The sequence below is a fragment of the Sesamum indicum genome, linkage group LG10 (assembly GCF_026168435.1).
Source record: "Sesamum indicum cultivar Baizhima isolate 11 linkage group LG10, ASM2616843v1, whole genome shotgun sequence".
In the NCBI taxonomy this organism is placed as follows: domain Eukaryota; kingdom Viridiplantae; phylum Streptophyta; class Magnoliopsida; order Lamiales; family Pedaliaceae; genus Sesamum; species Sesamum indicum.
This window is the reverse complement of record NC_142666.1, coordinates 208,737-225,301: the sequence shown is the minus strand read 5'-3', so window position 1 is coordinate 225,301 and position 16,565 is coordinate 208,737. Positions and strand designations below refer to the sequence as shown.

Below are 16,565 nucleotides of genomic sequence, written 5' to 3'. Positions count from 1 at the left end.
AACCACTATCTATTGGATAGATAAAAGCGTTGTAAGGTCGAGGTAAGTAAATAATTAGTATTGTCTATATATGTATCTTTAATTGTGATTTTACTATTATCTGAATTTGGGGTTGAATTCATTTTGGCCCCCTGTGTTATGCCAAAAGATCAAAAAACCCCCTATGAAAAAATAAATATCAATTTCACCCCCTTTGTTATAAAAAAAAAATCACACTGCCCCCCGGTCAAAGATAGTCTAATTTTTCAGGGGTAAAGACTAAAATACCCCTTCATATATATGAAAAGGCTGTTGACCAATTTAGACCACAGAACCCGACTTCTTCGACTTTGAGAGAAAACCCTAATCCTTCCCTTTGTTAAAACTTATTCGATTTCTTTGCAAAAAATCGAAAAAACTGACCGTTAAATTCGAAGAAAACTCTATATAATTAACAAAAAGAGGTTAAAGAAGGTGAGTTGTCTACTTTTCGCTTTTTTTTTTTTCATTTTTTGTGGTGTTTATGTTGCATTAGGGTTTTATAGTTTATAATTTTTATAGTTATGTTATAATTTAGGTTATGATTTAGGGTTTTTATAGTTTTTTATTAAGTTTCTAAGCATAAAAGTTTGAATTTTTCTATTTAGGTGTTCTTTTTTTTGTTGCGGCTGAAGAGAAATCGACGATATTTCAACAATACATCAGGTTAGTTTTCAGATCTACTACTTTAAGGTACTTTTTCTGATTTTTAAAAATAAATTCTCTCTACAAGAACTGATCTAGCGTTTTTCGCTATATAGGATTTTTTCTTTTGTGGTTTCTGGTGGAGAGAAATAAAAGAGGCTCAACCAGTATATGAGGTTAGTTTTCCATATTACTTTAATGTATTTTTTATTTTTTTAAAAAATTTCGATTAAAGAATTGATTCTTAGTTATGTTATTTTATTGTAGATTTATATAAAGACAAAAGAAAAAGGAGATTAGGACTTGGTGAACTCTGCAAGGTAATGACGGTATGTTTGTTTTATGTGCATTATTATATATCTGTGGTCCCTCATTGAACATGTCCATGGTTAAAGCATATAGAGGAGTTAGGAAAGTGAAAATGCTGAATTGACAATACTCAATTGACAATTCTTTGGAAATCAGTGATAAAAGATATACAATAAAATTATCATTGAATTATGGACTTCATGGTATTCTGTGAATGGATTGGTCTTTCCAGTTTCACATCTTCTGTTTACGTTGATGGGTCTTAGGAAAGGAATGCATACCCACATTCAGAAATTAGATAAAGGAAATGATGATACAAGTTTCTTTTCTTTCATTCTGGATGGAATTGCAGTGTGGAATATCTACATTGGCACCTTCACCTTGTAGTTTGGGTACAAACTTCTTTATATAATTCTGGAATGGAAGGAAAACTTTTTAGGCAAACGAGTGTCTTCATTAGTGCTAATCTCTTTTGCATTGTGTTGGGAAAGTGAAAATGCTGAAAATAAGATCTTAAATAGTAGGATATTAATCTATTATGTCATCATGAATAACTTTTCGTTTATTTAATAAATGAAACTAGGAAAGATACAATAGATATTGTGTGATAAATTTCTGGAGTCACCGAATTTTCTGTTTGTTGAGTTCTTTTTGTCAGTTAATTTATTAATTGTATGTGGTCCCTATTTGAGAGTTATTATATTGCAGTTATTACCATGTTCATGATCTATTTTAAATTTTTTTATAATAGTATGTGGTCCCTATTTGAGAGTTATTATATTGCTGTTATTACCATGTTCATGATCTATTTTTAGACTTTTTATGATAGTATGTGGTCCCCATTTGAGAATTATTATATTGCAGCTATTACCATGTTCATGATATTTTTTAGACTTTTTATGATAATATGTGGTCCATGTTTGAGAATTATTATATTGTATTATTATATTCTGTTATATTTTAAAAAATATGGGCCTGTTTGAAAATTGATAGTTATTTATTGACCCCCCAGTGATAATATAAATATTCATAAAACTCCCTATGATAAACTTGTGTATCTACTTTTATAATGCGCTCCTTTTAAAAAGTTGTATTTATTTTTTTTTTTCCCTCCATGTGCAGAGTAATGACTTGCATGATGTTCACTTCTGGTATGGTGGTAGATTTGTGGATGGTAATAGATCTAAATATGTAGGGGTACAAAAAAGATTTTTGAAGGGATAGATATTGATTTTCTAGGAATGTTTGAATTAGGAGAAATGTATGATAGATGTGGTGGGAAGAAAGGCACAATGACCTTTTATTATAAAGTTCCAGGGTTACCACTAGAACTTGGTTTAAGACGTATTAGCAATGAATGCCCTGACATTTGCATATGTGATTTGGAGAATCAATATAGAGGGATAGACTTGCCTATAGAAATATATGTAGAAGACAGTGATTGTGAGCCCATTCAGGCACTAGATAAAGATGGTAATGTTGTTTCCAATGAACATGAGGAAGAAATTAGGTACTTGCTAGATGGGATTGATTTTGAAGATGCTTTAGATGATAGTTTTCCTGGGGGGGATGATCAAGGGCCGGGTTCTGTGTGTGAGGGTGTTGGGGAAAGGCTGAATCGTGAGGGGCAGGGACTGGGTAGGGATGGGATAGGATCTGTGTGTGAGGGTGTTGAGGAAAGGCTGAATAGTGAGGGGCAGGGGGAACAAGGGCTTGGTGGTAATGGTGAGGGTGGTGAAGAAGAGTTTGAGACTGATAATTTGAGAGATAAAAAAGGCAAAAGAAAAATAAACTATGCTGAAAACCAGTCCTCATCAGAATTTGATGATTCTTCTGATGAGGACTATAATCAGCCTGAGATATACTCAAGCGATGCAAGTCATTACATATTCTTGTTTTAGTGATTTAGCGATGCAAGTCACCGAATTAGTGAAACCCCAAGTCTTGTTTTAGAAGACCTTGAAGTGTCAAGTGATGATAACATATTCTTGAATAAGAACCCAACTAAAAATGATTTAATGCACAAATTGAGAAAGGTTATGAAGAAGAAAATGAAAAAACCAGAATTTCAGACTGAAAATGCTGAAGAAAATGAAAACTGGTTTAGTGATAATGCTGAAAGTGATGGACTTGAAAGCTTGCCTAATTCTGATAACGAAGATTCACAACCAAAACATGATTTTTTTAAAGAATCCACAAATGTAAAGACATGTGAATTGGTTGTTGGGATGAAATTTCATAATGCAAAGCATTTTAGGGAGGTTTTGAGAGACTGGTGCGTCAGAAAAGGCTTTGATGTTGAATACATAAAAAATGAAAAATCAAGGGTGACTGCAAAATGCAAATTTGAGGGTTGTAATTGGAGAATTCATGCCTCCCCTGTAATTTTAACCCTGCAAAAACTGTGGGATTATTGTGAGACAGTGAGGCATTTTAACCCTGGTAGCAAGATGATTATTAAAAAAGTTGAGGGCTCAAAGCCACCAGTCTTTGATAAAATGTATGTGAGCTTTGCAGCACTTAAAAATGGTTTTTTAAATGGTTGCAGACCGATCATTGGTCTAGATGGTTGTTTTTTGAAAACCTGTTATGGTGGACAGTTGCTTGTGGCTGTAGGGAGGGATGGGAATGACAACATGTTTCCTATTGCCATGGCTGTAGTTCAGATAGAAAACAGGGAAAATTGGACTTGGTTTTTGGGGGAATTGCTAGATGATATAGGTGGGATGGGGACTTCGATGTGGTCTTTCATTAGTGATAGGCAAAAAGGACTTATTGAGGCCTTAAAAGATCTTGTGCCCGATTCTGAACATAGATTTTGCATTAGGCACATGTATGAAAACTTCAAAATGAAGTTTAAATCCCAAGAACTGAAACAATTCTTTTGGAAAGCTGCATCAACAACAAACAAAAGGGATTTTGAAAGGTTCATGAAAAAAATTGAAGAAATTGACCCCAAAAAGAAACATGAAGTTGAGACAGCCTTTGAATGGCTGAAAAAAATCAATTCAGAACATTGGAGTCGGGCTTTTTTTCCTTTGCATAGTAAATGTGATATATTGGTGAACAATCTTTGTGAAAGCTTTAATAATTACATACTTGATGGTAGAGATAAGCCGATAATCACGATGTTTGAATGGATTAGATGCAAATTGATGTCAAGATTGCAGCAAAAAAGGGAAGGGATGGATAAGTTTGAGGGAGACATTTGCCCAAATATTCTTAAAAAAATCAAGAAGCAACAGTTAATGGCTAGGAATTGTTTTACATTGTGGTGTGGGATGGATGAGTATGAAGTAGATCATTTCCTAGATAAGTATGTGGTGAATCTTGCAAAAAGAACATGCACTTGTGGCATGTTTCAGTTGAATGCCTACCCCTGCTGCCATGCATGTGCAGCAATATCTACCAAACGGGTTCCAATTGATGAGTATGTTGATATTTGTTACAAAAAATCAACATACTTAAAGGTTTATGGGGAGATGATCCATGCTGTTCCTGGGGCAAAAGACTACATTCAAACTACTTATGAACCCCTAAAACCACCAAAAGTTAAAACGAAAAGGGGTAGACCAAAAAGACTTAGGAGGAGGGGTCCAGATGAGGTGCAATCCACTTCTACAAGAAAAGGTCTAACACATACGTGCAGCAACTGCTTGGAGAGAGGGCACAACAAGGAAACTTGCAAGAATCCAACACACCAAAAGTCAAAGTTTTACAAGGTTTGTTAAATGAAATTGTTCACTTAATATTCTGTCTCTCTTTTTTCTTTTTTGACAATTATGTTGAGTAAAAACATTTATTTGCAGGGCATAAGTCATGAGGAAATACCTGTCGAAGGCTCTCAAATTCCCCCAACAAGCCAAGAGAATGAGTTGCAGTCTGAGGCTACAAGAGCAACCAAGGTAAGTTAATATATTTTTTCCAATGTAAATATTAGCTACTACTCAAATATGAATAAATTATTTTGAATTTCAGAAGCAAAAAACAAGAACAAGTGCAAAGACACTACAAACAAGCATTCCTCCATGTACTGTAAGCACTGTAAGTTCTGATAGTAATTAAAATATAGTTCTTTTTGCTACAATTGTTTACTACAATATTGTTGACATATTACATGTTCTTTTTTCAAATGCAGGTTGAACAAACAATTGATGGAGCATCTGCAGCCACACACTCGACAAACACTCCTCCATCTATTGTAAGCACCGTAAGTTTCTTTTGTTTTGTTTTTTTTTTTTTATAATAACAAGAAATTGGCTGTCAATGCTTGTGACTATGTACAAGTGAGCAATTAAAATATAATCCTCTTGAAATGTAGAATGAACAAACAATTGTTGGGTCATCTGCGACAACACCCCCCACAAGCACTCATCCATCTACTATAAGTTTTGTTATTATATATTTCCTGATTTTTATATTTTTATGCAATTGTTTTTAAACTCTTTTTATATTATCAGCAACAAATTGGTTATCAAGGACGTAGAAATGCCGTTTTGATGGGAGACACTATTGGAACAAGCTCAAGAGGACCTATAAATACAAATAGAAACAAAAAGCCATCAATTTCCGAAGTTCTGGAAAGAATCAAGGAGAGGTCCAAGAAAAGGCCATGGAGGCCATGAAAATAGAGTTGTAATTTTGTTTTAACCATTTTATGGTGTTGGATGTACTTTTTGGCTACTCTAAATGGTGCTACCTGTTTGATTTATTTGGTATTTTTTGGAGAGAAATTACTGGCAGCACCTTTGGAGGTAGTAATGTCTTTGAATGAGGTTGGATATACTTTTGGCTTAGGCTTAATCTTGAGAAATTTGGCAGTGTAGTTGAAAGTTGTAAATTGTTTAATTGGCAGATACAATATGAATGCTTACATTGTGCTTAATGAAATCAAGCATTTTATTGTTTTGCACTTTTAGATGTCTTATGTAGTATTTTTTAAAGCATTGGACAATATTCTAATATGATCTTGCAATCTGGAAACAAAAATAAATTGTGCATTTTTTGAATTACAATGCAATTAGAAACAAAAATCAACTGCATATTTCAGGAATTAGAATACAATTACAACAACCCTTGATTTCTACTTGATTAACAGAATGAAAACCATCAAACATAAAACTGCACTAACTCCAATCCAAAAATTAACATTGCTAACCACTTTTTCATTGTGTTCGACATTTATATTTGATTTTTTGGAATTCGACGCTTTCGATATCACATCATCTATATCACAACCATCTGGTTCATCTTCATCTGTTGCAAATGCACTGTCCCTCAACCCGGTGTATGCTCCACAATCAAAACTTACCGGAAACCCGCTTGGTGCCCATGTAGCTCTTTCGGGTTGTACCCAACGAAAAAAATTACAAATTTGAAATCTACAACAATAATATAACTTACCTCTAGAAGGTTTTTTTAAAGATTCCACTACTCTAATTTCTGCCTTTGAATTGCATCCACATAATGGTGAAGCTGAAAACCTCAAATCGAGCACTTCCTTGCATCCTCGATTTTTTTTTAGTCGACGTGATTGTGTGGACATGGCATCAAAATTTGCAAAAAAGCAAAAAAAAAAAAAGAGAAAGATGCGTTAAATTGGGGGATAGAAGGGTTAGAAAGGTGCAAGAAAGGGTTAGAAAGTGTGATAGAAAGAAGGGATGAAGCAGCCTTTAAATTGGGGGAGAGAAGGGCAAAAATGTCCAAAAAATGTAATTTTCATACCCAGCTTCGCAGTCAACGCGCGTGAGCCGCAAATTCTGCACGGAGGGGGTTTTTTAAACTTTATTTTATATCACAAGGGGGTAATTGATACTTTAATTTTCATAGGGGGGTTTTTGATCATTCCTATTATCACAGGGGGAGTCACTGGATTTTTCCCTCTGAATTTGTGGTTCGTGCTGATATGAATTTATTTGAAAGTATATGAGTGATGGATGATTTGATTTGATTGATGGTATTGTGTACGTGGAATGAGAAAATACGTTGAAATATTATGTTTGTTGTTTGATATGTTGTGGATGTCTGAAAATGAGAATATATGGATATACTGTTTTACGTTACTAGTTGCTTACAGGAATGGTGATATGTGAAAATGAGGGAGTGGTGGAAATTGAATATAATTGTGGTGTGAATACCCCTTGATGTGTTGAAAAGCCTATAAGGCGATATGAAAAGTGCTATGTGCGAAATGAAAGTGCTATGTGCGAAAAGAAAGTGCTATGTACGAAATGAAACTGCTATGTGCGAAATGAAAGCGCTATGTGTGAGATGAGATTGATGAGCCGGCTGTCAAGGGGATTCACTTAAATTTAATAATGGTGAGATTGAGTTGGCGGGAAAAACACAATATCACCTTTTGGTAAGCAAACTAGGGAAAAAGAGGAAGTTTAATTGATTATCATATTGCGTGATAACTATGTGGTGTAATAAAGATGGTTATGTGGAAGCAAATTGACTATACATTCTATGCATATTGCCTATGTATCTTGTTTGAGGTTATATTTGGTATACATATATAGATAGGACTGGTTATTTGCTTACTGAGTGGCATGCTTATTACCCTGCTGACATTTTCTTTCAGGAGTAAACTTTGAGGTATCTGACTGTTGAGAATAGGTCTACACGTGGTTTTCTCCTCTTCTCAGTTAGAGTACAAAATACATTTTGTTTTACTGAGTGGCAGGCTCATTCCCCTGCTGACATTTTCTTTCAGGAGTAGACTTTGAGGTATCTGACTGTTGAAGAATAGGTCTACACGTGGTTTTCTCCTCTTTGTCAGTTAGAGTACAAAATACATTTTGTTTTATAGAGAGAACGTAAGTGTGGAGATTACTTATGATGGACTACTTGTGGTGTTTGATGTGCATATATGATATTGTAGGTTGATTACGCTTGCTATGACGTCGGGGTTACGTAACATATGGATTAAATTATATTGTGCATTTATATTTGTAAACACAGGGATTACTATAAATATGACGTTTAGGGTAGATATAGCCCTTGTAGCAAAGGGGGTGGTACAACGACTGTATTTCGGGAACAACTATTGAGCTGACAATGAGACACGCGACAATTGCTAAAGAAAGCGTATGTGGGCACAGCCCTATCAAATTGAACCTGGAGCCACCTCTTGCATGAATGAGCCAATGAAGAGCATGGAGAAATTTGTTGTTACTTTCAATTAATTAGGAAATTGTAATTTCCTTTGTTTTACCAGAATGTTGTTTTAAAGTAGGATAGATTGTTCAATTGAGGCTTCTTAATGAAAAAGTCTATTAAACTTTTCTAGAATTCTCCCATCTCAACTCTTCTTTCTCCTCTCCTCTTTTGTTTCCGCATTAAACTTGTTATATTTGGCATTAGAGCCAGAAAATCCTCAAACCTTAAAACATAACAATGGCAGATGTCACTAAATTGAAAGAGCTTCAGAAAGCTTAAAAAAAGAAATACATCTTGTTGATTAAAAAAAGAGCAAGAAGACAGGCTGGAGAAGAGCAGACACATGCTCTTTTGGATCAGATATCAGAGGCACAAGATGGGCGGCAAGCTGCAATCATGAATCTGGAGCATACTCTTGTTACAATTCAGCAATAACTTTAGAGTGTGGTGGAACAACTACAACAATACAAGAAAAGTAAATCAATTTTGGGAGAATGACTCACTGCATTTATGGAGAGAGGGTTTTCTTCTCGTGTGACTGCACATCATCTATCCGGAAATGAGCATACAAATTTGTCTAAATCTGGAAGTTATAATGCTCTGAATAGGATGGAGTTTCCCCTCTTTAATGGAGAGGATGCAAGAGTTTGGATTAGAAGATATACAAGGTATTTCCAAATGATCCCTATCTAAGGATCAAACAATTCCCTTAGCCTCGATCCACATGGAAGGGAGGGCGGGACTCTAGTACTAAGGGCCTGTTGAGAATAGAGGAGTACCCTCATGGACAGAGTTGATTGTGGTTGTGCTATAAAGATTTAAAGATCTTGACTATGAAAGAGTGGTATCTAAGTTTAACAAACTTCATCCGAAAACCACTGTCAATGCTTATTTGGAGAATTTGAAGAGTTAGAGGCACAAATGCTTATATTCAGCAAAAACTTGGGTGAAGTTCTTCATGATGAAATTTATCAGTTATCTAAAAGAGGAGATAAGTGAGTATGTTGCCACAATGAGACCTACCACCTTAAACCAAGCTATTGTGTTGCTAGGAAACAAGAAACCACGTCAGTGAATGTCATCCTCAAGAAAACCCAACATCCCCAGAAAAACAACCAGATAAAACCCCTATACAGACCACAAAATCCCTCTTTTAAAGCTAAAAATGAAAACAACCAACCTAGGAAGCTTCTCACCGATGCAAAAATGAGAGCTATGAAGGAGAAAAATCTGTTTTATAACTATTAAGGTATGAGATACTCTTACATGTTAATGAATGAAAAAGAAGTCAAGGCATATGAAAAGGATACTGAGCAAATGGAAGAACAGATGGAAGAAGCCGAAGAAGAGGACATCATTGTCCCTTAAATGCAATGTGCGGGAGTATGAGTAGTGGTACATTAAGGGTCAAATGCTCAGTGAATGGTAAGGAAATTCACATCCTTATTGATAGTGGCAACACCTATACTTTTGTTGATGAGAATGTGATAAGAGCGCTAGGGATCAAAACTGAATGCACTACCTCAATGATGATGAGTATAGCAGATGGATACAAATTACTGAGTAGGATCATCTATCCAGAACTCAGTTGGGAGATACAGAGCCACCAATTTTCCTATCCAGTGAGGGCATTAAAACTTGGAGGCTGTGATTTTGTATTGAGTTGTGACTGGTTGGGAGCTCACAATCTAGTTGAGTTGGATTTTCATCAATTAATAGTCACTATAAGCCAAAAGGGAAAGAAGGTAATATTGAAAACTATTATCACAAAAAACTGATTTCAAATCGATCACTACAGATTCCTTGAGTGAGTTCTTGGGAAGATGAGCTTATAGCATGTTTATTCAGTTATTCTCAGCTAATACAATGAAAGGAAAAGGGTTACAGAACCCAACAATCTTTGGATTACTCCAACAGTTTGAGAATGTGTCTCAGGAACCACATTCTCTCCCTCCTATAAGGTCTATAGAGCACAAGATTGAGCTTATACCTAATGCTATTCCAAGAAAACAACACCTTTACAGGTATGCTTATGGGCACAAAACTGAGATTAAAAATATTATGAGAGAAATGCTGAATAATGGAATTATTAGAACAATCAAAACTCTTTTGCTTCACTAGTATTGCTGGTCAAGAAAAAGGATGGAGAGTGGATGTTATGTATGGATTACAGACACCTTAACAAACTCACCATCAAGCATAATTTCCTTATTCCTGTGCTAGATGAGTTGTTGGATGAATTGCATGGGGCTAGATACTTCTCAAAAATAGATTTGAGATCAGGATACTTCCAGATAAAAATGAGGGAGGAAGATGTATCTAAAACCAGCTTCATTACACATAGTGGTTACTATGAGTTCTTGGTTATGCATTTTGGATTGTGCAATGCATCATCAATATGCCAAGCCTTGATGAATTAAGTTTTTGAGCCATTTATTAAAAAATTTGTACTGGTCTTCTTTAATGACATCTTGGTTATAGCAAGGGATGGGATACTTATCTGCAGCATTTGAGGACTGTGTTGGAATTGTTGAGAACGCATAAACTAATATGCTAAGAGAAGCAAATGCTCTTTTGCACAGACACATGTAGAGTATTTAGGACATATTATCTCAATTGAAGGGGTGTCTACTAACCTTCAAAAGGTGAAATGTATGAGAAAATGACCTATCTCTACCATAGTCAAGACATTGAGGGGGTTCCTGAGATTAATAGGGTATTACAGGAAATTTATCAAGGGGACTCATCATTAAACCCCTAATATCCTTACTAAAAAATGAAAGATTTCTATGGAATGATGACACTGAGATTGCATTTAAGCAACTTAAAGAGGTAATGTCTACTGTACTGTGCCAGCACTACCTGACTTCACTAAATCATTTGTGGTTGAGACAAATGCTTGTGGAAGAGGCGTTGGGGCTGTATTAATGTAGGGGGCAGACTCATTGCATACTTGAGCAATGTTCTAGCAGTAAAGAATTTGGGATTATCCACCTATGAGAAAGAATTCCTGGCCCTGCTGCTTGCTGTTACTTAGTGGAAACACTACATACAAGGTAATCACTTTATCATCACCACTGATCATAAAAGTCTCAAACATTCCTAGATCAAAGAGTGGATTTTATCCTACAACAAAATTGGATAACTAAGTTACTGGGACTTAGTCATGAAGTTCACTATAAGAAGGGAAATGACAATAGAGCAACTGATGCTTTGTCAAGAGTGGAACATGACCTAGTAGAGGCTCAATCCTATTTTATCTCAACACAATTACCCTTTGGGTGCAAGAATTACAAGCTAGTTATAATAGAGATACACTGCTTCAAGCCATTATATAAGCTAAGGTTTTGGATGCTTAGTCTCATCTTGAATATAAATATGAACCAAGGATACTGAGAAGAAACAACAAAATTTGTGTTAGCAGTCATGGGGAAATAAGAGAGAAGATCATTAAGACAATGCATGATTAAGCATTGGGAGGTCATTCTGGAATCAATGGTACTTATTAGAGGTTGAAGCTATTATTTTACCGACCTACTCTTAAGGAATATGTCCATATTTGGGTAAGGGAATGTGAAGTTTGCCAAAGGTCCAAATATGATAACAGTGCCTACCTAGGACTACTTCGACCACTATCCATTCCTGAATAGGCAGGTCTTGCATCTCTATGGACTTTATTGAAGGATTACCAAAACCTGAAGTGAAAGATTCTATATTAGTAATTGTTGACAGATTAATCAAGTATTCACATTTCTTGCCTCTCAAACATCTTTATATTGCAATCAGTATTGCAAAGATTTTTTTTTTTGACAACATTTATAAGTTGTATGGACTTCCAATTAACATTGTAATTGGCAAAGACAAAGTGTTCACAAATAAATTCTGGAGAGAGTTGTTCAGTTTAACTGGGGTATCTCTACATATCATCCTGATAACTCTGTAATTGTCATGATTTTATAGCGATTTAATCTTTCTTTTTAAGCCAAAACATCCATAATCATGTGATTTTATTGCATATTCAGCAAAAAAGGAAGATATGAGGCAAAGATGGCAAAAATCAAGCTAAAATCGAAATTAAAGGCATCAAAAAGGAAAAAAATGAGATTATAAGGAAATTTCTACAGAATTGACTAAGCGTGCCCACGCTTAGTGGAGTGGTCAACTCGGGATAAGGAGGAATACGAGTAATTTCCACAATAGATAAAGGAATGAAGTGTTTAGATTTAGAAAGGATTCTTTAAGACTTATCTCTTGTGATTTATTTACCTTTTTAGAGTTAATCACGTATTTATCTCCCCCCTACGTCTAGATTCGTAGGAGACTTTTATTATAAATAGGGGGGTCTCTTCATTTGAAGGGAGTCAGTTATTGATTAGAACTCTATAGAATTCTTTGTTCATCCTTTCTCTTTTATTTTTATTTTACAACCGGAATTAATGGAATTTCACTTTCTAGTGTGTTCTTTCATTAACATGTCCGGCTAAATTCCTTATTTTCTGATTAAGGTATAGTGATTGCTTGATTCCCATTATGTTGTGAGATCTAATCTGCGTTCTACACTTGTCAAACGAATATTCATGCTATTCTCTGTGCTTTAATTACAAACGTGATTTATAAATGATTCGGCCGGTTGTTCATTATCAAGAAGGTTTGCTTAGCTAATTGGACTTTATAAATCCGTGTAATTGTTTATTTAGTTCAATGCTTAGTAGCAACGTAGCATGATTAATTATGTCATAGTAATTAGTTATGTTATGGAAAATGCATGATCTAGTTTAAACGAATTATCCTCGTAGGAGTTTGTTAATTAGAATCAGGCCTTTCTAATTCTTAATGTTGTTAATAGATTAAATCTTGTGGATGTTCCCAGGGTTGTCTGTTAATTAGGAATCTAGCCAACGGTCGTACCTTGGCTGACGCAAAGGTAAGAAAATGTGAGGTTGTTAGGTAGTACCAACAACCATAACTGGTTTATTTGTCTATACATGTGTTATTCTTGCATCAATGATCAACCCATAAGAATCAAGCATGATCCTAGCCTTAACCGGAAAATCTCTCTCTTGTATCTTCGTCAGGTAATTTTAATTATTTTCTAGCTTATTTAGTTTTTAATTATTTCTTTTTATCATCAAATCTCCCCCATTATTTTCTATTTCTCTTAAAGAAATCAACTTAAAGCCAGTCTCTGTGGATTCGACCCTACTCCCACTTTTACAAGTGTTGTAGGAATTATTTTTGGTGGTCTCGCTATTTCTCTTAAAGAAATCAACTTAAAGCCAGTCTCTGTGGATTCGACCCTACCCCACTTTTACAAGTGTTGTAGGAATTATTTTTGGTGGTCTCGACACCCATCACATCCTCAAAGTGATGATCAAATAGAGAGGATTAACTAGTGCTCAGAAAAGTATTTGAGGTGGATGTGTCATCAACAACCAAAAAAGATGGTCACAATGGATTACTCTTGCTGATTTTCATTTAACGCCAACTTCCACTCTGTTTTGAAAACCACTCCTTTCCAAGCTCTATACGCTTATCCCCCAAACCAACTATCAATTGGACCTTATCAGCAAAGCCACCATGCTGATGTAGAAGACTTAATGCGTAACAGAATCAAGACGACACAATTATAGAGAGAAAATCTGCAACAAGCCCAAGCCCATAGAGAATGAAGATCTATGCAGATAGAAAAAAGTCTGAAAGGGAGTTTGAGGTTGGTGATGAGGTGTTCTTTAAGCTGCAGCCATACAGACAAACTACTGTAGCTCTTAGAAGGCAACTAAAGTTGTGTGCAAAGTATTTTGGGCCTTACAAGGTGATTGAAAAGATTGGTAAGATAGCCTATAAGCTTGCTCTTTCCCTTAAATCTAAAAAAATTCACCCAGTCTTCCATGTTTCTTTTCTGAAGAAGAAAATGAGGTCCAAATATTTTCCCTCAGTGGATTTGCCCGAATTTGAAGATGAGGTCTTCAAGATTTATCCAGCTACTATTCTAGCTAGAAGGTTGGTGCGTCGAAACAATGTCGGGTACCCCAAGTTCTCATTCAGTGGTCGCATTCTTCAGTGGACCAAGCTACTTGGGAGGATTATCCTGCAGTTGCAGCTAAATTCCCAGGATTTGATCCTTGGGGACACGGAGAAAAAAAAAGGAGGGAATGCAACGCTCTTAGAAGGAATTGTGACTTTAAAAGAACACCGTTTGATGGAAGGAGTTGATGAGAACCTCACGATTAAAGGAAAAACTTAGATTAGGGGAAAAAAATATAAAGGGGGAGGGGGCCGAACGACAGCCTTTTGAATGGATTAGGGCATGAAATGAGAATTAGGGATTGTAGGAAAACGACTGTGTTTCGAGAATAGCTATTGAGCCGACAATGGGACATGCGACAACTGCTGAAGAAGGCGTAGGTGGGCACAACCCTATCAAACTGAACCTGGAGCCACCTCCTACAGGAATGAGCCAATGAAGAGCATTGAGAAATTTGCTGTTGCTTTCAATTAATTGGGAAATTATAATTTCCTTTCTTTTACCATAATGTTGTTTTAAAGTAGGAGGGATTGTTCAATTGAGGCTTCTTAATGAAAAAGTTTATTAAGCTTTTCTGGAATTCATCAATTGAGCCGAAAAATATAGTTGAAAAAGAGGCATGGATGATCACATTTACATTGCCTCAGAAACCACCTTCAAGAATCAAATTGAACATCAATCAATGTCTCCCACCATCCAATCTCCTTGGGGTTCAATCATCATCATCATCATCATATTTTGATAAATCTTCTAACAACACTAGCTCGTCATCATCATCATCATCTCTCCTTCTTGTACTTCCGTTTTCAGTTGAATTTGTGCATATGCAAGAGAGTGGGTTTTCGTGAAACACACCACTCCCACTCCCACTCCCACTCCCACTCTTAACCGGAAAATCTCTCTCTTGTATCTTCGTCAGGTAATTTTAATTATTTTCTAGCTTATTTAGTTTTTAATTATTTCTTTTTATCATCAAATCTCTCCCATTATTTTCTATTTCTCTTAAAGAAATCAACTTAAAGCCAGTCTCTGTGGATTCGACCCTACTCCCACTTTTACAAGTGTTGTAGGAATTATTTTTGGTGGTCTCGCTATTTCTCTTAAAGAAATCAACTTAAAGCCAGTCTCTGTGGATTCGACCCTACCCCACTTTTACAAGTGTTGTAGGAATTATTTTTGGTGGTCTCGACACCCATCACATCCTCAAAGTGATGATCAAATAGAGAGGATTAACTAGTGCTCAGAAAAGTATTTGAGGTGGATGTGTCATCAACAACCAAAAAAGATGGTCACAATGGATTACTCTTGCTGATTTTCATTTAACGCCAACTTCCACTCTGTTTTGAAAACCACTCCTTTCCAAGCTCTATACGCTTATCCCCCAAACCAACTATCAATTGGACCTTATCAGCAAAGCCACCATGCTGATGTAGAAGACTTAATGCGTAACAGAATCAAGACGACACAATTATAGAGAGAAAATCTGCAACAAGCCCAAGCCCATAGAGAATGAAGATCTATGCAGATAGAAAAAAGTCTGAAAGGGAGTTTGAGGTTGGTGATGAGGTGTTCTTTAAGCTGCAGCCATACAGACAAACTACTGTAGCTCTTAGAAGGCAACTAAAGTTGTGTGCAAAGTATTTTGGGCCTTACAAGGTGATTGAAAAGATTGGTAAGATAGCCTATAAGCTTGCTCTTTCCCTTAAATCTAAAAAAATTCACCCAATCTTCCATGTTTCTTTTCTGAAGAAGAAAATGAGGTCCAAATATTTTCCCTCAGTGGATTTGTCCGAATTTGAAGATGAGGTCTTCAAGATTTATCCAGCTACTATTCTAGCTAGAAGGTTGGTGCGTCGAAACAATGTCGGGTACCCCAAGTTCTCATTCAGTGGTCGCATTCTTCAGTGGACCAAGCTACTTGGGAGGATTATCCTGCAGTTGCAGCTAAATTCCCAGGATTTGATCCTTGGGGACACGGAGAAAAAAAAAGGAGGGAATGCAACGCTCTTAGAAGGAATTGTGACTTTAAAAGAACACCGTTTGATGGAAGGAGTTGATGAGAACCTCACGATTAAAGGAAAAACTTAGATTAGGGGAAAAAAATATAAAGGGGGAGGGGGCCGAACGACAGCCTTTTGAATGGATTAGGGCATGAAATGAGAATTAGGGATTGTAGGAAAACGACTGTGTTTCGAGAATAGCTATTGAGCCGACAATGGGACATGCGACAACTGCTGAAGAAGGCGTAGGTGGGCACAACCCTATCAAACTGAACCTGGAGCCACCTCCTACAGGAATGAGCCAATGAAGAGCATTGAGAAATTTGCTGTTGCTTTCAATTAATTGGGAAATTATAATTTCCTTTCTTTTACCATAATGTTGTTTTAAAGTAGGAGGGATTGTTCAA

The 16,565-nt window shown here is 36.0% G+C and overlaps 1 protein-coding gene across 1 annotated transcript; it reads left to right on the top strand.

Moving 5' to 3' along the window:
- Window positions 1–2,231: 2,231 nt before the first annotated feature.
- On the top strand, window positions 2,232–5,597 carry LOC148785157 (uncharacterized). The gene is made up of 5 exons (XM_088885890.1): window positions 2,232–2,850; window positions 2,926–4,694; window positions 4,782–4,877; window positions 5,111–5,182; window positions 5,433–5,597. Exons 1-5 carry the CDS (start codon window positions 2,232–2,234, stop codon window positions 5,595–5,597), a joined length of 2,721 nt encoding a protein of 906 aa, XP_088742016.1.
- Window positions 5,598–16,565: the final 10,968 nt, after the last annotated feature.